Here is a 21,101-nt window from a genome sequence, read left to right as displayed (position 1 = left end):
ATATACCTGGAAAACTGGCATGCGACCCGCCAATTAATTAATCCAAGAAAGTGAAAACGTGCATTTCTGTTAGCCTAATTTTAATAATGGCGACAGGTGAGAAAAGAGGAAAAAAACGTAATTTCTCAGATACTGAGATTGAAACACTTGTAGGGGAGGTGGAGGCTCGGAAAACTGTGTTATTTGGTGGCCACAGCAGTGGGGTCACTAATAAAAAGAAGCAGTGCGAGTGGCAAAGTATTGCTTCTGCCGTCAATTGTGTCAGTGGGACAGAACGGACAGTTGCAGAATTAAAGAAAAAATGGTCCGACCTGAAGGTATACAAATTTTTTTTTTACCAACATATTACATTTGTGTTTTATTAGGCTATATACCTATATAAATAGCAATATTGATTTTCAAAAAGTTTTATTTACATGTGCTTACAGTATGCAAAATATGTGAAATAAAGATTCTCATTCATTCAAGGTGGAGGCAAAGAGAAAACTGTCCTCCCACCGCCAGAGCGTGGCTGCAACTGGTGGGGGCCCATGTACAGCTGATCTCACATCAGTGGACAGCAAAATCGCGGCTATAATTGGGGAGGTCAGCGTGTGTGGTATTGTGTCGGAAAAGGAGGGAGACACTGACGTGACTGAAACCACAGAGGAGCAAGGTTAAACCGATTTTTAATCATTAACGCTGTACATTTGAGTGTGTGGGGTGATAAATGGATAAATGTTGCCAATTGTTTGTCCTCCAGTCCTTCCGGAGTCTGAAGCTGTAAATGAACAGGAGGTTCAGGGTGAGGGGTTCTCAGATGCAGATGCACAGCGTCCGGCTCAAAGCAGTGCCCCTTCTGCGTCTGGCACGTCCAAAAGTGGTCGGGTACTCACTGACGCAGTCCTGCAGTTACAGCGAGAGACAATAAACGCTGTCAACAGGGTTGCAGATGAGCTACGGCAGATGAGAGAAGTGATGCAAGAAATTGCACAATCATTAAAAGATGCAGTTAAAACATGAACCTTGAGTTTTGTCTTTCTTTACAAACGCCGCATGACATCCTCACGGATTCTTGCACCTCGTTGATATCCCTCTTGTCGGCCAGGGGGCTGTGGCTCGGGGTCGTAATGCTGGGGTAGAGGGAGATCAGGAGGGAGAGGAATACCGTTTCTCAGTGCTATATTGTGCAAAACACCACACGCCCTGACAATCTTGCACACTTTTGCTGGATGGTATAAAAGTCTGCCACCCGAGGCATCCAGAGCACGCCATCTGCATTTCAGGATGCCGATGGCACGCTCCACAACTGCGCGGGCACGAGAGTGGACCTCGTTATAATGAGTTTCCTCTGCGCTCTGCGGGTTTAAAAATGGGGTGAGGAGCCAGCGTCTCAGGGGGTAGCCACTGTCGCCTGCAGGTTATAATTATATTAAAAACAAAATTGTTACAGTTTCTACTTTTTAATATTGTTAAACTCACCAAGAAGCCAGCCATCACGTACTGCGCCTGCATTTAGTCTGTTCCCTACACTGCTATGTGTCAAGATAAAGGAATCATGTGTTGAACCAGGCCAGCGTGCCACAATGTTTGTGAGGGTCATGTTGGAGTCACATATGATTTGCACATTAATAGAATGCACATGCTTTCTATTAACATAAGCAAATTCATTTTCAGATGGTGCCCTTATAGCAACATGAGTGCAGTCAATTGCGCCGATTACATTTGGGAAACCAGACATTGCTGCAAATTGCGTTTTAATTTCGGCCTGTTCTCGCACAGTGTAGGGGAACCTGATGTATCGACTAACCATATTAAGTATACCATTTAAAACGACAGATATTATGGCACTCAGGGACGGCTGTGATATACCAGACCTATAGGGTGAGATGATAGATTCCAATAGAATTATTTCATATACAAAAAGGTCTTAGAGACAAATTTGAGGATTACTTATAGTTTTTTTATATTATTAATTTACCTGTCTGCCAATTCCCGCTGGAAACAGCCGGTTGCCAAGAACCCCAGAGTGGTGAGGACTTGTATTTGGACTGGGATGGCATGGTTCCGGCGTGTTGCCCTCTCTAATACTGGACCCAATTCAGCACATAGATCCAAGAGCACAGCTCTAGGGAATCTAAATCGGCTTATTAGCCAGTCATCATCATGGGCCAGGAAATCATCATGGTCCCTGAAAACTCGTTCTCTCCTTATTCTGCCATTAGCGTAATCCTCCAACAGTGCCAGGAGTGCCATCATGAAGCATTACATACCCGGGTCACCGGAGAATTTATATGTTTCTAGCAAATAGACTGATCGTTAACACCTTGACAAAATCACTTAATTAATTTGTGGGCGAAAATTTAAGACGAAAATGTTATAGTGAACACATGCTTCTTGACGGTTTTGTAATGAACACCGTAATAGTTAGGACCGATGATGAGTAGCGATTGTGCTTCATGACTGTATTTGCAGACTTTGACATTTTATGATATAGGCTATGTACATTAAGGAAAATATTTCCTTTTTACACTGTGTTCTGCAGTTCTCTAATAAAAGGGTATTTCATGCTATTCTGTAGGCTATCACATGTATCGCGCCATGTCCTCCTGTGCTCCCGTTGTGGACAATGTGACTGTAAGGCAGCGCTGATTATTATTTTATTTTACTTTTAATACATTTTGAATTACGTTTGGATTTTACTAGATGTATATAGCCTAAAACAATCGGCACAAATAACACTGTTGGATTTAATCTTCATGATAATGTGGATATAACGTATGAAATGGAGTGAAAATTAAATGTCATTCATTCTTATAATCGTTCTTCTCACATTTATTTTCTACAATCTAACTTCAGTTCACGACCTCACCATCGGTGTCGCCAATTCCCTTTGTCTCCAGAATGTGCGTACGCACGGCTCAAAGTTTGCTTAAAGGTGCGCACATTCTCCCGTCAAGTTTGTTTTTTATAGATCACAACCTTTGCGTGGGAACTGGCGTACGTACGTTTCCAGCCCCGTTTTGTGCGTACGCACGCTTTATAAATGAGGCCCCTGGTCAGTCAGTTCACCGATGTATTCTCTCCCCAGCCAGGGCAGACCCACGTACTCAAACACGATATCCGCACAGCACCCGGAGTGATCGTCCGGCAGCGGCCCTATCGTGTTCCGGAGGCTCGGCGCCACGCCATTGAGGAAGAGGTACAGGAGATGTTGAGGTTAGGAACCATTGAACCATCACGCAGCCCTTGGTCCAGCCCCATTGTGATGGTCCCAAAGCCCGACGGCACCTTCCGGTTCTGCAACGACTTCCGCTGCCTGAATGAAGTCTCGGAGTTTGACGGTTACCCAATGCCGAGGGTGGACAAACTCCTGGATCGCCTAGGGAGGGCCCGGTATATCTCGACTCTTGACCTCACCAAAGGCTATTAAGCAGGTCCCCCTAACGGAGCAGGCCAAGCCGAAGACGGCGTTCTCGACCCCTAGTGGCCACTGGCAATACCGGGTCCTACCCTTCGGCTTGCATGGGGCTCCCGCCCCCTTCAAGCGGCTTATGGACATCCTCCTGCGGCCCCACCAGGCCTAAGCCGCCGCTTACCTAGACGATGTGGTCATACACTCCGAGACTTGGGAGGACCAACTGGAGCGGCTACGGAAGGTGCTGTCGGAACTCCGCTGGGCTGGGCTGACCGCCAACCCCCGTAAGTGTCACCTGGCCCTCACCGAAGCCAAGTACCTCGGCTACCAAGTGGGCTGCGGCCTCATTCGACCCCAGGAAAAGAAGGTGGCGGCGATCCGCTCCGCGCTGCGGCCCACCACCAAAATTCTTGGGGTTGGCGGGTTACTACCGCTGTTTTATTCCTAACTTCTCCTCCTTAGCCTCTCCCCTGAAAGACCTGACCAGGAAGGAAGAAGGAAGCCGGAGAAGGTCTCATGGAACCCGGAAATGGAGAGCGCGTGAAGGCCACCCTCACCTCCGAGCCCGTGCTCAGTACCCCCGACTTCAACCGCCCCTTCCTGTTGCAAACGGATGCATCCGATACCGGGTTGGGAGCCGTCCTCTCCCAGGTCCTCGATGGTGAGGAACACCTGGTCATCTATATCAGCTGGAAGCTGACCTCAGCGGAGCGACGGTATGCGACCGTCGAGAAGGAGGCACTGGCCGTCAAGTGGGCAGTCCTGGAGCTCCGCTACTACCTCCTCGGCCACCAGTTCACCCTGATTACAGACCACAACCCTCTACAGTGGATGGCCCGAGCGAAGGACACCAACACCAGGGTGACTCGGTGGTTCCTCGTGCTCCAGGACTTCCACTTCACCGTACAACACCGAGCGGGGTGTGCGCACGCACACTAGTCTAACCTACTATACTTCATCAACTAATGTATGGTGCACTCTGTAGGTGTGTTTTGTGTTTGCTTTTCGCGAAATACTTATATCAAATCGCACATTATTAAAGCAACAATTACGATATTATCACAGACCATACATATCACACACTCCTATGTTAAAATTGTTATAATGCATTGTCTTCTTATCGATCCACCAGTGCACATTTAAAACTCAAGTGTTAGTTCACCCAAAAATGAAAATTATATCATTAATGACTCACCCTCATGTCATTCTGAACCTGTAAGACCTCCGTTCATCTACACAATGCTGTAATTTTTGTTATTTTTGGACCAAAATGTAGTTCCGATGCTTCAACAAATTCTAACTGACCCTCTGATGTCAAATGGACTACTTTGATGATCTTTGATGATGTTTTTCTTACCTTTCTGGACATGGACAGTAGACCGTATATACATTTTCAATGGAGGAACAGAAAGCTCTCTGACTAAATCTAAAATATATTAAACTGTGTTCCGATGATGATGAACGGAGGTCTTACGGGTTCAGAACGACATGAGGGTGAGTCATTAATGACATAATTTTCATTTTTTGGTGAACTAACCCTTTAAGACTTTTTAAGGCATACATTTGATACAACTAAACGACTTTAAGACCCCGCAGAAACCCTGAAAGGGTTCAACATCCAGGAAGACAGGATACTTAAATGCATTGTAAGATGATTACATTTAAATTCCTTTATTTGTTTTTCAGAATAAATGTTAAACACAATATAGGCCTTAACTAGAAAATGTGCATTTGAATGTAGTTACTGTGTTTTTGTACCTTTTGTTGGACAGGATGGGGATCCTCCAGCTTTTGATCTGACTCAGCTCTGTATCAGACACCTCTATTTCCAGCGGCAGATGAGGGAACCATACCTTCATCTCCAGCTGAGTGCTCAGGTAACTGTAGGTGAAGTTCACCAGCATCCGCAGTCGCCCCTGGGTTTCTTTTCCATTCACATAAACAAAGTCACATCTATCGGACACCTGAGGACATCCAAAAATGTTGTTTTATGTTATTTATAACTCTGAATGAACAGGCTGTTCACATTGTAGTTTTCATGTTCTACTGGATTGGAATGGACTTGTGTAAGAGGATTTGTTGGTGCTTAGTCCCAGTAAAAACATGACTTTTGAGATAATTTAGTATAATTTAGGTTCAGATCAACATTTACAATTTTTCCAACTGCTTGAGACAGAATTGCTTTAGTAGTCATTTCCCTGATTAATGAAAATAATTGAAATTGAAATTTAGAAATCCACTAGAAATCTAAAAAATTATGTAGCGGTTGATCCTTGCTTACTCTATGGCTCTTATACTGCATTTTCAGTATAACCTTTAGATGTTTACTGTCATTTTTTAAATATAATGCATGGCATTAGAAGTCTTAAAGTCACTTAACAATTCAGCATGGGTTTACCAAATATAAGCCGCCACATCATTACATCAATTGTATAATCTATGATGCAATTAATCTTTAACAAGGTTGAGGAAGGCATCAGGGGGTGACTTTGTATGACCTCCTGGTGTGGAAGAGCAAGTTCGCCTAACCTAAACAGGTAAGAGCATATGCATGTATAGGTTAAAGGGATAGTTCACGCAAAAAGGAAAATACTTTTTATTATGGATGAATACACTTTATTTTGCTTCAAAATCTTGACTATCATTCACTGCCATTATATATATAGGCCCAGATGGAATCTACATTTCTGTTGAATGTAATATAAATACTGAATATGTAATTATTGTATGCGTATGCATCATGTTTCTCTGAAAGTATTTTGTTGAACAGTTTGGTTCTGTTTTGAATATAAGTGTGTGCTAGAAAGTGAGTGAAGCCTTAAACTGTGTTCCGAGGCTCTAGATGTACTGTGTTCCAAAATGACAAACAGCAGCAAGAAACAGTATCAGGGGGAGGAAGTAATTTGCAAAACTTTGCTTAGGTAAAAAAATATATATATATCCATTGTTTTTCTGGAAGTTGAAGAGAGAGAGATGGATAGATGCAAGGATGGCTAGATGGATTGACAGATTATAATAGAATAGGAAACTATTAGTAAGCAACCTTATTTATTACATCCCCCTTCTGAAATACTTGATTCTAATTGATCATTCATGGGTTTTTTGTTAAAAATTTATTCTTTCCCAAAGTAGTGGAATTTTTAAAGGTCGGTTGTGTTTTCTCTCACTGTATAATTGGTGCATTTCCCAAAAACATATTTAGACACCTATGGGTTGTTCCATTGTTACTAACATAGTTCAATGATTCTGTGTTTCCCAAAACCATAGTTTCAACAAACAGCTTGGAACTACATCTTTCAACTCATGAAACAAGTAACATAGTGTCTTCTTAGTATGACATATGACTTAAATCAGTGGTTCCCAAACTTTTCCATTCCACGACCCACCTAGACAAGTGTAATATATTTCACGACCCACCAAAATATTAAAAAAAAAAAAAAAACAACGAGTGAAATTACTTTAAACCTAATCTTACTTAAAATTTTTATGACAGAAATTAAGTATTTAAGAAAAATAACCATTTTATTTTAGAGTACAACTGAAAATTTCACTACAAATTTACAAGTTTTAATTTTTGTTTACTGGCGTTAAAATATGTAGTGTCCATAAAAACGTGAAGCAGGCTCACTCCAGTGAAGTGTGATCTGCGCTGCTGTGTTTTGTTGCATTCATGATCCTTCCGTGTGTGTCGGCGAGAACGGAGCACAATCCAACACTTTTTTAGAAAAGCATAAGAAGCAAAGCAGAACTATCTAAAACAGTTTGGAGATTAAAATAATTGTGAAATAGGTAAAAAAAGACCGATTGAACCTTTTAATGACATTGCTCTGAGACCTTCAAAACACGCAACGCACACGGACTTAATTGCAATTTGAAAATCACACTAAGGATATTGCAGTTCATTATTAATGTTGGTGGGCTATATCGTTGTGATGAGTGGGTTCCCAGTTCCCGCCTCCTTCTTCCTGTGATTGTGAAGATTTTAATGTTTTACACTGGTGCCGAAGCCAGGGAGGAAGGAGGGGCGCGCTGCCGAAGATCCTTCGCCGCTGGGGTGAATCCGCAGTGCCATCGAGCAGGGCGAAGGAGTCTGCCGCCGAGGGTGCTCGATGTGGTGGGCTGGAGTGAGTTGCCGGGGGGGGGGGGGGGGCGAACTCACTCCAGCCCACCGCCTCGATGACTCCTTCGTGGAAAGAGGTGGGAACCGGCGGACAATCAAACAAAGTTTTAATAACCAAATAAACACAAAACAGCGCGACAGCCCCTCTCGGATGACTGCCGTGCACAAATAAAAAACAAACACAAAATAAAACCCAGGCCTGGTCCTCTCTCGTCCTTCACTGTCATCGCTCCTCTTTTGTATCTTTCCGATCTCCTCCGTGGTTCTTGAGACCGGTGAGTGTTGCTCATTTCCCAATCACTCCACCGGCCTAGCTCTGTTCCCATGGCACTAGGCCCCGCCCCACTCGTCACATTCGTGCAGCCCTAGACTGAACTGTGTTAGTGTCTGTGTGTCATTGAAACGCAAAATTAGCTGCAGCCAAGTGACTTTGTGCGACCCACCTTGTTCCATTCCGTGACCCACGAGTGGGTCGCGACCCACAGTTTGAAAACCCCTGACTTAAATAGATCATACTCTTGACCAAAATAATCATCCCACAGCAGATTTCTCTCACCAGTGAGGTAAAAAACTTGGAGTAGATCTGGAGCGGAGTGACTATAGAATGCTTTGAGTGAGAAAGGTCACTCTGCTCCACTTGTTCAGGCTCTTCCAGACTGGCTTTTGATCTGTTTGCTGTTTGGAAACATTTTGGAACTATTTTCATTGGTGAATAAGAAATATTAATATGTCCCTGTCTATGCAGGGTCAGAAAGAGAAGATTTATAAATGTTCTTTTGAGACCTGTTGCATCTGTCTGTCTGGCAATGACGTGCAAACAAAGACGCTCAATCTTACGCATCTATCAATCTTTAATCTTTGGGTTCATGACAAAAATGAAAAAAAGTCTCAAATTCTTAGAAATGTAATCTTTGTGTTAGTTCCATTTGGTTCTGAAAAAAAGTAATGTGTACAAATTGTAGCAATTATTTTAAAAAACATTTTTAAAATATGCTTTTCAAGGTAAAGCCTTTTTGTTTTAAATATCATGACATCTCACACATGCACAGATAATGAGAGTTTTATATTAGCTTAATATGACTTGCAACTGCTGTATCCAAGCTGAGTAAATACAGTATAATGACTGTACCTTAAGAACATCTTCATCTGTGGAGCTGCAGCCAGCAAACTCAGAGACATCTGTTACAGAACCATCCTGTTCCACAGCAATGGTTCGTACTCCCACTGTAACCCTCTTACCAGTCAGCACAGCAGTGTTCAACAGCTCTGTGTCCTACACAGGGGTCAGGGTTCAAAGTTACATTTTGGATCTTAATACTGAGCTAAGCTCAAACTTTAGCACTACAAATAGAGGTCAGAGATTTGCCATGTTATGATAACACGATGCAATCTAGTGATTAAATTAATGTCAATATCAGTGCACTTTTTTTTTTTTTACACCATTTCATATGTAAACATATTATGTTCAGCGACACAAAAGTGGATTTTAGGTTGAAATGAATGGTGTCAATATATTTAGATAATTTGGGCCAGAGATGCACTACCTGGACTGATACAACTTAATGCAATCAAAGTCATTTTGTTAAGAACAAGTGAAAAGCAAAAACTGATTATTTCACGGGACAAAACCCGATTTTCCAATATTGTCTATACAGTGAATGGGAATCACCAGCTTAGTGGGATAAACCTCTGAACTTTAAAGATCCTGATAGATGCAAAATGCCAGCTCATATAAATGAAACAGGTTCTCAGGAAAGAAAGGTCACTTAATTTAACTTTATGTAATATATAAAAAAATAAACATAAGCTATATCAATATTGTTTTACTAAAAATTTAAAAAGGAATTTGCCATTACCATTAGGCAGTGCGGAGCCCTTGGTACACTGCTGGATCAATTTTCAAAATGCAAATGAATATGTAATGCTTTACTGTCCCAGATAGAAGGTTCAGATAGAGACTTATTACCCTTTTTTTGCCATCTTGAATCATGGTAATCATGAATTACCATAGCCTACCATAACTAGAGGAGCCAGGCCCACAAAGTCCCTCTGAGTGGTGCAGATCCTCATGGTGCCTTCAGATGCCCCCATCATTTTGACTTCGTCTGGAAGCGTCAACTCCCACTTAATCACCTGAATCTCTGATTGACTGCTAACATCCTCCACTTCAAAATCCATCTGAAGAACTGCTTGAAGTTTGTTTAATCTGAAAAAGAAAGTGCCATTAAACACCTCACACTATATAATGTAAAACCTTTTGATCTTCTTTGATCAAATTGTAAAACTTTATTTACAGGTTGCTCTGTTTCATTCCAAATAATCGAGTGCAACTATTGACTTTAATTCAATGATTATATATTGATCATACTGTTGTTGCCATTCACAATCCATACTATTTTTTGTCATATTTCAGAGTGAAAATAAGTAGGGCAGGATGCGATTTTGTTCATCAGGAATTGATTATATGGTAAAAAGTAAATAGGGCCAATTTTGATTTCATGTTGACTTTAAAAAATACAAAGCTTGTGTTATCAACCTTTCATGGGATCACCATAATCTGATGCATCCATCTCAAATCTTAGTTTTAAAATGCACAGCTTTCATGCTCTGGGGATGAACTTAAGAGTTCTGATGGCTATTTTCTGTAGACAGCATTTTTGTATAAATGGATGCATGGATATGATTGTACAGACAAAAATGCAATTATTTCAAAAATTGTGATTGACATAGAAATTACTTTTGAAAAAAGTCCTTGATAAAATAAGCTAGTTATCCTGTGTTCCATATGACCATGATTTACCACATATGAAACAAAACTTAATGAATGAATGACATCCAACAATATCCCAAAAAATGTCTTTGTCATACAAACAGAATTATCTATTACTATTCTTAAAGCTGATTAAAGTTGAAATGTTTAAATTGCAGAATATTGTAACATTAATCCTACATTATTGCTTGAATATAAATGTGTACCATAGTTTTTTTTGTGTGTGTTTGTTTTTTGTTTATTTTTTTAATGCATCAAGCACTATCAAAAATAAAAAGCAGGTTACTGATGGATACACGTCTTTGCCTGAGCAGCAATATTTAAGATTAATTAAAAAATATTTAAAATTAAACATTTTTTAAACAAGTTGAAGTTTCTTCAGAAATTCTTCAAATATGAAGAACATTTTATAGACCAATTTGGAGTATCACATGCAGCTGTTCGTGCATTGTGATGGCAGAAAAACACTGGGAACATGTGGAGGGAAACGGGTAAAATCCATGGAATAAGAGGAAAACAAAAAGAAAAAGAAAAAAATTATATATATATATATATATATATATATATATATATTTGCCTTTGGATGTCAGAAACGGAATGCAAAAAATTTTTATAGAATATTTTCATCAAAGATGCCATTTGAAGCTAAACGCAGACGTTTAAGCGGACAGACTATGGATGAAACCTGCTACGATTACCCTACTTTTAAAACATAAATTTGATTTAAACAATAGGTCTATATAATATTCACATATGCAGTTTATAGGGGACATCTTTTATTAGCCCAGCAGTTACAGCATGAAATAGCCAACTATTTAAACATTTACCTATTTTATCTCAAAATTCTGGCTTTTTTTTTCTTCTTGGAATGCAAGTTTAAATCTCCTACTTCAGACTTTATAAATCAATTTAACTCAACAATTGCAAGCTTGTCAATTCTGAGGGTAAAAAAAGCATGAATTGTGGGATTATAAACTCATGATTCTGAGCCGAGGGGAAAAGAGAGAATGATGACTTAATTTTTCTTATCAGAATTTTGAGATATAATCTCATAATTGCTAGAAAAAAAGTCAGAATTTTTAAATTCAAACTCAGTTACCTTTTTTATTATTTTATGCCATGGCTTCCATAGACTGCTACTTTAAAACGGTAATTTTTTGCCACCAGATAAGCTCCGCTCTCAAAAAAAAATTGTTAACACCAACTAACACCAAATTGTTCATTAGGTTTATGCTTAAAAAAAACAAATAAAGCTTGACACCAGATGGTTAAAAGTTATTGCATATATAGCATAGAAAGGTGTAGTTAATTCTGAGAAAATGAATTTTCTGGATCGGCTCGGTGTTCATCTTCAGTTTTCTCTTCACAGCAGTTCAGTGCATTGTTTGAGTACATGAATTACTCCGGGATATTGGTTTGTTTTAACTCAAAGGGAGTGTCAGCCACGTTAAAAAAACTAACAGATTAAGATATTTGTGAATTAATGCTTATTGGAGATGCGAACCCTTTCTAACGAATCAGTTCGATTTGGTGAACTTGTTCAAGAAGATCCGGTTACATAAAGTGATTCGTTCACGAACCGGATATCACTACACTGCAGTGAACATTTATATTTAATTATTCATTTAGCTAACGCTTTTATCCAAAGCGACTTAGAATTGCTACACATGTCAGAGGTCGCACGACTCTGGAGCAACTAGGGGTAAAGTGTCTTGCTCAGGGACACATTGGTGTCTCACAGTAGATTCGAACCCGGGTCTCTCACACCAAAGGCATGTGTCTTATCCACCGCGCTAACACCACCCCACATGCTCACAACAGACCAGAAGAGAAGACAATGCTGAATAAAGTCGTAGTTTTTGCTAATTTTGGACCAAAATGTATTTTCAATGCTTCAACAAATTGTAACTGACCCTCTGATGTCACATGGACTACTTTGATGATGTTTTTATTACCTTTCTGGACATGGACAGTATACCGTACACACACTTTCAATGGAGGGACAGAAAGCTCTCTGACTAACTCTAAAATATCTTAAACTGTGTTGCGAAGATGAACGGAGGTCTTATGGGTTTGGAACGACATGTGGGTAAGTCATTAATGACATAATTTTAATTTTTGGGTGAACTATCCCTTTAAAGTTAGGCTTTCACTAATAGGATTCTGACACAGACACACACAGACACATTCAGACACACAAAGACACACACACACACACACACACACACTGCTTTACAACCCTGACCTTTGTGCTCCTATCTAAAGCAATCATAGTAAACCATGCACATACAGTACATGCAGCGCTCAATGGCAAACATATATGTGCACATGTGTAGTGAGGTCAATTAGCCATTCTCTGGTGATTTTTGTGGTTAATTCAATTGAAAGCAAAAATCCAAAGAAAGCGCTTTTATTCAACAGATAAGGACTAATCAACAAATTACCGGAATAATTTGTCCAATCTGCTTTAGAATGTAAAATCACTGTTTCCATGGACAATATTTCCTGTATGGCAATGTTTAATCAGAGTCCCCAATGACAGTAAGTTGGTTAATCATTACTTAATCATGTGATTAAAAGTAATTAATTAAATTTTCCTTAATAGACACACTCACCTTTTCACGTTTATAGATGACTTTCTCTGACAGATTACTCCAACACTTCCATCTGGGCCTGTGTCAAGGGTGATGTCCCATAGTAGTGTGTTGCTAGGTGTGGCTGTACGGAAACACACTCCCTTTTTTACCATGGCTCTGTTGAGGATAAAAAACACAAACTGAAGGAATATCCTAATTATATTTAGTATCTATTAGGGATATGTCGGTATCAAATTTTCCTGTTGCGATTATTTGCTCATGCTTTTATCACGGTAAACGGTATTACCACGGTATTGAAATTTAGTTAAAAAAACTTCTCAAAATATAATATAGATATAGTATAATATAATAAGTTAAATAACTTTTTTTCTGATAACAAAAATAATGGAACATTTAAATAAAATAAAACAATAAAGAAAAATATATAAAGTTAAAAATTTTGCACAGATTAAAGTGCAAAAGACCTATAAAGACCCATAGGTATCACTTTACAATCTCCTTAGTTTACCATTAACATTCACAATAGCTACATTTGCTACAGAAGTTATTAATCTTTGTTAAAAAAAATACAAGTCATAGTTCATGTTAGCTAATTAAATAATACATTTGCAACTTTACATTTTAACAATGTGTTATTAAATATTGGAATACCTAAGATTAATGAATGTTCAGAAGAATTTGTCATTGGCAGTTTATGTTAACCAATTAATTAACTAATGTTAAAAATGAAGCCCTGATGTAAAGTGTGAATTAACAATAAAAAATCTAAACATTTTCAAACTATATCTATGGCACGTTGTAGTCCAGATTAAAATAACAATTAAGTCTTAATACTTAAGTATTTAGCATTGTGATGAACATCATAGCAAATACACAAATCTGAATGGCTATTTAAAATTATTTAAATATGTTTAAGAGAGTAGTCCAGCTGGTTTATTAAAGGGTTTTAAGGGAGTCAAAATAACGCCTTATATATACGCAAAAAAATGACGTTTTGCAAAAGAAAATAAAGTTTTGTAAACGAAAATTTAAATATTGAGGAAAATAAATTTGCTTTTTGCAAACAAAAATAAAGAATTGCAAAACATAAATGAAACAGCGCGAAAGCAATGATTTTGCAATACATATTTTCCATGGTCATAACTATTAATTTATCTGCAGCGCTGCTTTTATTTTGCGTGTCAATCTAGTTTGAGCTTGCAATACCGTTTTCCCTTTGAGCTTCACTTTTCTGCACGTCTCTCTTTGTGGCATTGTTTTGACGTGGGGGTGGAGACAAGGGATGGGGTCGTGTACAACATGCCTCCCTGCAAGTAACGTCATCGGCCCGGGACACAGCTCACCGATCCAGGTCCTGTCATGATGAGTGAGACTTTCGAGTGGATCGTTTCTTTTTATTCAATAGCATTAAAACATTCATGTTTACGTTTTATTTACTTTATTACATAGGTCCATAGGTTTTCCAGTGTAAGGACATTTTCTGCAGTTTAGCGCCATCTGCTGTCAGAGAGTGAATGTGCTTTAATTCATCTCGTCCCTCACGTGTTCCTCCATGTGCTTCTCTTACGTGCTTGTTTACATCAGAGAACACACACTCTTTTAAGCAGCATACAGCGGTGTTGTGAATTTTGACCAGTTGATGGGAATAGTATTCTTAAAATGCATTCCAAATTCAGAATAATTTGTTATATAATTATTTGCTGTATTTAGAAGTGCCCACGATATCGTGCATATTCATCACCGTGATATATCGCATTACCGAATACCGGCACAAGTCTAGTATCTATTATCACTTTTAACAAGTTTGTGAGTTATGAATAGATTTCAGAGTGGTAACACAAACAAACAAGTTAATTACTGGTTAAACTAATAACACAACAGGTCTATCACACTATCTTACACATTGTTATGAAAAAGAATTTGAGTTGGAAAATCTAAATAATATACTCGTTATACTGTGATAATGTGGTGTACCCCAGGGCTTGATTATGTGCTCTTTTAACCTTTAGGTTTCCAATGGTGTAATTAATCAGTGTAACATCTCCTTCTAGTATGTAACATACGTTTATCAGTTTCCAAAAATATATTAATGAGCGTTTACTTACCACAGAAATGTGGTCTGTGGTCAAGTCATTTGAAAAAACCCATATCGCTGTCAGCGATTGACAGATTCAGATTCCAGTATCTTTATTGGCATGGTAAAAAGGCTGCACATTGCCAAAGCAATGATAGTGCTCTAATCTAGGGCTGTGCGATTAATCGAAATAAATAAAATCGCGATTTGAGTGTGCGCGATTTCGCTTTATAGCACGATTTTCCGCAGTCCCGACCTCCCGCACACGGTAAAAGACGGAAACAGAAAATGTTATAAATAGAAAGGTGCGAAAAGATTTAATATCTTGCGCATGAGCACAGAGAGAGTTGTGAGTGCACAGGACACAGGTTGAGCGAGAGGAGACACGTTGTAAGGCAGCATGTATCTGAGCCTTATACAGTCTATGATCTGAGCATGCGCATCTGGATTTGTTAACAGAGCAAAGGAAATCTGCGTACGAGCGGATAGATTCGCGCTCGTGCATAATTTTAATGTGCTTTCGCGTTACAATAATGTGCTCTCATTGCTGCTTCTGAACCGCGTACACGTAAATTACTGTATATGCACTGCAGACGGAGTACGTGTGAACCTTGGGCAATAAATATATTGGGCAAAACATAACACCTGAGGCACCGCTACAGTGAGCTTTATGACCAATGCCTGGCAAAAAAAAAAAACATCCCTGAACACAGGTTTTATTTTTTTATTATAATTTTTTGACATATGTCTAGATTTTGTTTGACATCTTTACTTCGTGATTATTTTGACTTAAGTCTGTTCTAGAGACATCTTACAACTTTTTGATAAAGCTCTCATTGGTTTTCTTTTGAAAATATGTTTCAAATTTATACTGAATGCATTTATGACTGTAAAGCGTGTCTGTGTGTGTCAAAATCATGATTAAAATCGAAATCGCAAAATTGATCAAAAAATCGTGATAGGTTTTTTTTGTCCATATCGCACAGCCCTACTCTAATCTAGTGGTGTTGAGCACAGTGGTGTAGGGCTGCACGATGTGTCGTTTAAGCATCGATATTGCGATGTACGGATCCACGATAGTCACATCGCAGGATGTGTGATGTAGGCTGTCGTAGTTGATCCGTTATTCATTAACCATATGGGCCAGCTGCTCCCCAGCCCTTGACGAATGTGATTCACGGATTAATTGCATAGCTTAACCATCATAGAGTGAAAGTTTATCATTTGCATGTGTTTTTAAGTCCTGTCAGTTTAACAAGGCGCATATAGGAGAGGCGCAGAGAGAGAGAGTGCGAGAGAGCCCCGGCCACGCGCGTGTGCGAGCTCACCTTCACCGTCTTCAAACAACACGAGCAATGTCTTGCGCTCTCTTCCTCGTGCATATTAATCAAAATCAATTGACACAATGATGTCAAAAAAAAAAAAAATATCCAGTGATGAAATGTTTTCCGTGTTGTCAAATCTTGTGCGATATCCTAAAAAGCCAAGATAATTACACAACGCGTGCCGTACACGTCTGATTCACGAACTAATGATTATTTTGAACCGATTCAATTTAGTGAATGGTTTAAACAACTGACCTGTCCAACACTGAACTCACGAGATGTCTGAATTTGTGTATAAAAAAATCTGTAACACTTTACAATAATGTTCTATTTATTAAACTTATTATACTTATTAAAATTATTTAACATTTACTATAACTAAACTGCACTTCTACAACATTGTTAATTTCAACATTTAGGCTATAGCCTTCATTGTTGAAATCAAAAGTTATTTATTTTAACAGTATTTGTTAACATAGTTAATGCACTGTGAAGTAACATTACCAAACAATGAACAGCTCTTTTTATAAACTAAGATAAACAAAGATTAATAAATATAGTAAAAAAAAGTATTGCTCGTGGTAAGTTCATGTTAGTTAATATGTTAACAATTCAAACCATATTCTAAAGTTACAAACAAATAATTTAATCTAATTTAAATAATACTCTGATGTTTAAATCATTTAAAATGAGAATGTAAGTGTGCTCACCCCATTTTTGTTTGTAAGAAAAAATTAGATTAGATTTCATATCGCAATATATTTCGCAGAAAAAAATAAATATCGCAATATAATTTTTTCCCAATATCGTGCAGCCCTACAGCGGTGTTAGGAGGGCACCAGGGGGAACAATCATGTTCAGTGGGGGGTGGGGGAATGCTGGCGGGTTCAAGATGGGCTCTAGCCACCAGGCCACTCCCCTGTGCAGGGCCTTGGGTTCCATCCTCGTTGGAGAGCAATGCTTGTGTTTCTATACATAGCAGGTTTGTGTGTGTGGGTGTATGTGTATAGCACGGGGGAGATGAGCCTAAGGATGTTCTGTTCAAGGAGTGTAAAGCTGAGGCTGGCAGTGTGGTTTTCAATACAGGGCAAAGAAAAGGATGTTAGTCTCTGTTTCCTTACAAAGGACAGAAAATCAATGACATCCACATCAGACCCACTTAACCAAGCCTGGACAGTCACAACAACCCAGACCTACACACAATCACACACATGAATACACAAACTCTCCCCTCAAAAGCTTCAATTCATTTTTCATAAGATCACACAAAGAAACAAACAACTGAAATGAGACATTTTGGCCATATAATCCAGTTGTTCCTCTGGTCAAACATAGCAGCTCTCAGAAGTCCCTTTGAGGTTGTCTGAGGCAAATGACAACAGCTAGAGTTCCTGTTCCTCCCAAACCTTTACAAAGTGTCACACTGACCCCATATCACACTATAATCATAATAATGTATCAATATAACTGATCATACAACTGCAACATTATGTACCCACGGGGAACAGGAAGTTTGTCAGCTCAATACTTTCAAAATCCTGTTTAGCTCAAGGGACCATTAGAGCTCTTGGAACAGATTCTAAAAGCTTACCGAGAACCAATACAGCCACACAGAGTGGCATAGAGGATATCAATATAAGCATAATGATAAAAGACTGTTACAAAATATGACTCTTGCAAAATACACCTTTCAGATTTCAGCACTCTCTACATTTTTTGTAATGTCAGATCCATATCTGTGTTTTCATCTGTTGATGAAGAGTATTTTTTTTCTCCATGAGTGCCTGTCATAAATACTGGGGTTATAAAACTCCATAGTCAAGATATTACTCTCACAGGGGCTGTATTGAAACACCCTAGCTAACTGCCTGTTTGACTGCTTGGTAATCGGGCCAGATTTGCTAAAGGGCATTCGAACACACATAATCATGTTTGCAAACATATAAGCACAGGGAAGATTACATTATGTTGATTTTATTAATGAAAACAGACAGATTTTTGTACATGTAATACAGGGCTAAGGTTATGTGCGGGTTGTTAAAAAAATATAATATTTTTTTGTGTTCAAAATTGTGTGTGTGTGTGTGTGTGTGTGTGTGTGTGTGTGTGTGACCCACCATCTGTAATCTGCTCTTTTAATCACTGTCTCAAGTAAAGGGCTCATGGAAGCACTAATCTTGGCATTGATAGAGAAGATTCTAGGCCTATTCAGATGTAAAACCAGATTTGACCCTCCCTTTCTTGAACAAAAACGTTTAATCTCTCACAATATCTATTTTTCTTTTGTCATCTTTCCCCTGCAGGTATCTGATTCAGGCTTCCCTGGTGAAGTTCACTCCTGTCTGAAGCACATTTCTTCATCTTACCCCTGCATGAGGTTTTTTTTTTCTGCTGCTGATATACCATCTTTCTCTTTCTTTAAGCCTTGTTGCTCTTGCCACTTGATCAACGTTGCCTTAAATCTCAGTCTCTCCATGACCAGCTTTCCTCTTTACAGCTCACATCAGTCACTGCCTTTTTCTCTTCTCTTCTCTTCTCTTCTCGCGAGATGTAGAAGAGTGGTGGAGGGTGTGCTGGGGAAGAATGCTTCAGTTTCAAAATTCTTTACTTGTTTTCTTTATTTCTTCATTTTTTAAAAAATATTCTTAAATTTTAAGTTAGATTTTGGTTTGTGTTGTTTTCAAATTAATTGGTGAGTGTGAGAATGGCGTCGCTCCCAGGTGAGTGTGCGCCATCTCCTTCACTCCGCCATGGTGTCAGGTGTGTGCCGGAACAGGGAGTTATGGTGGAAAGTGTGCTATTAGCAGTAGGAGAACAAATTGGTTGTGAAAATATATCTTCGGCGTCAAGAATGTACAAAGCGGTTGTTGTTTTTCTTAAAGAGGAGCTTCTTGTTGCGCAACTTATTGAGAGTGGCGAAGTTTTTTGTCCAATCCTCCCACGTTAACGTCTGAGGTTATTATTTTGAATGTGCCGCCGTTCATTCCCGATGAAGTTATTGAGAGAGAACTTGTTAGGTTTGGAAGAATCGTGAGCATGTTAAAAATCATATCACTGGGTTGTAAAGTTCGGAATTGAAACATGTGGTGTTGTTTCGATGACAAGTCTTTATGTTTTTAAAAGAGCCAACGAGTTGGCTGAGTTTCGGGTCATGGATGAAGGTAAGTCGTTTATGATTTATGCTTCTACAGCTAGATTAAAGTGTTTTGAGTGCTGTGACATAGGCCACAAGTGAACTGCTTGTCCTCACTGCTTGTAATGTAGTATCTGATGTAAATGAGCTGACTGGAGACAATAGTCAGAAACGTTAACTGAACAGGCTGTAGCTGAAGTACGTGAGAGTGATAATGAAGGAATTGTGGTTCAGGAAAATGCAGTACAAGATGAAAGTCAGTCTATAGTTGTACAAAATGATATGGATGGGAATTTTTTGAGTCTTGAGTAGGCTTGTTGCGATAGTCTGTGTTACCGGTGATACACGGTGTTTAACCCACCTACCGGTCACAGCACTTGACCACCGGCACCGTCCCCATCGTGTTGAAGTTTTAGCCTATAGCGATAAAGCACTTAATTCAGTTAGTGACTACGTGATTTCGTAATTTAGCGTAAGCGGAACGAGCGCTGCAGTAAAGCAGCAGGTGTCCGATTTCATGTATCATTTGAGGAGAGTGAGGCGAGCTAACTGGCAAAGGATGGCGGAAGATCTGGTTTCAAAGCGAACTGTTGCAATTTAAAATGAAGGTTTTTCGTTTATTGTTTCTCATTAGCCTATTCATAATTTTTTGTACGGTGTATGCAGTTAATATGCCTACCTCTTTTTTTTAACAGCTTAACGTGAGTTTAATTTTTATATTAGTTTTTTTTTGCACTTAAGTGTCCAGTGATTATTCGGGTAGGCTACCTTATTTAACGAAGTTTTTGATGTTCGTTCGTTTCATATTCGATGGTTGTGCGGTGTTTTTTTTTTTTTTTTTGCTGAAAAAGGCAGGCACTTTATTTAACGAATATTTATAATTATTTACCGAGCCTTGTTTGATACTTGCACGATGTGTGCAGTGGTTCGTTTTGTTAATAAATGCACTTTAAAGGTGTTTCATAAGTGCTTTCGTTTAGTTTTTGCATGGTGTGTTAAGTTATTATTCATTTTGCAATAAAGATGTGTGTAATACAAGCGAGTGTCTTATTGTTTTGTGTATTTTTATTAAGAATAAAATAAATTAACCCATGATTAATTCAAACAAATGCTACTGAATTGCCGCTAATTAAAGTGAAAGTAAATTGAGATGTGTGCACGTCTGCACGACCGCATTTTCGGCCACCCGAAATCCCCGACACGCAACCCCGGTGACACCGGGATTACCGGTTTTTTTACACGTCGATTAACCGGTGGAAAAAATCCGTCACCGCAACATCCCTAGTCTTGAGACTGCAAGCACTAGTGAAGTTGTAATGTTTAATCAAGAAATGGAATGTACTTTAGAAGGTCTACTAGAGGATTAAAATAAGGCAGAGATACATTTGAGAGATACATTCTCTCAAATGTCAGGTTTTTCTGAAGCATGTTCTCAAATGGAAGATGGTAATTTTTATTCTCTGCAAGAGATAAATTATTTTTTGGATGAGACATTTGGAAGAGCAGTAGAAATTAGTTACTTTTTTCAGATAATGAGAAATTTGTGAAATCTGTGGTTAAATTACAGCGTACTGTTGGGTTGGATGAACTGAATGAAAAAAAAAGAGATTTAGATTGAGGAAACTGCCTACAAAATTCAGAAAGTGTAAAGGTTTGTCTTTAAATAAATATGAAAATGATTTTGA

The 21,101-nt window shown here is 38.8% G+C and overlaps 1 protein-coding gene across 1 annotated transcript in view; it reads right to left on the bottom strand.

The window, feature by feature from the left end:
- The window catches only part of LOC132114861 (transmembrane protein 132D-like), a 61,710-nt gene that overhangs the window by 11,066 nt on the left and 29,543 nt on the right, over positions 1–21,101 (bottom strand). Inside the window, exons 4-8 of the mRNA XM_059523224.1 lie at positions 12,903–13,040; positions 9,534–9,723; positions 8,647–8,790; positions 5,156–5,361; positions 1,852–1,856 (exon numbers count right to left, since the gene is read on the bottom strand). Of these exons, the coding sequence (XP_059379207.1) occupies positions 1,852–1,856; positions 5,156–5,361; positions 8,647–8,790; positions 9,534–9,723; positions 12,903–13,040 (683 nt within the window). The remainder of the gene's footprint in view (positions 1–1,851; positions 1,857–5,155; positions 5,362–8,646; positions 8,791–9,533; positions 9,724–12,902; positions 13,041–21,101) is intronic.

The sequence above is a fragment of the Carassius carassius genome, chromosome 34 (assembly GCF_963082965.1).
Source record: "Carassius carassius chromosome 34, fCarCar2.1, whole genome shotgun sequence".
In the NCBI taxonomy this organism is placed as follows: Eukaryota; Metazoa; Chordata; class Actinopteri; order Cypriniformes; family Cyprinidae; genus Carassius; species Carassius carassius.
This window is presented reverse-complemented; position numbering and strand designations above follow the sequence as displayed.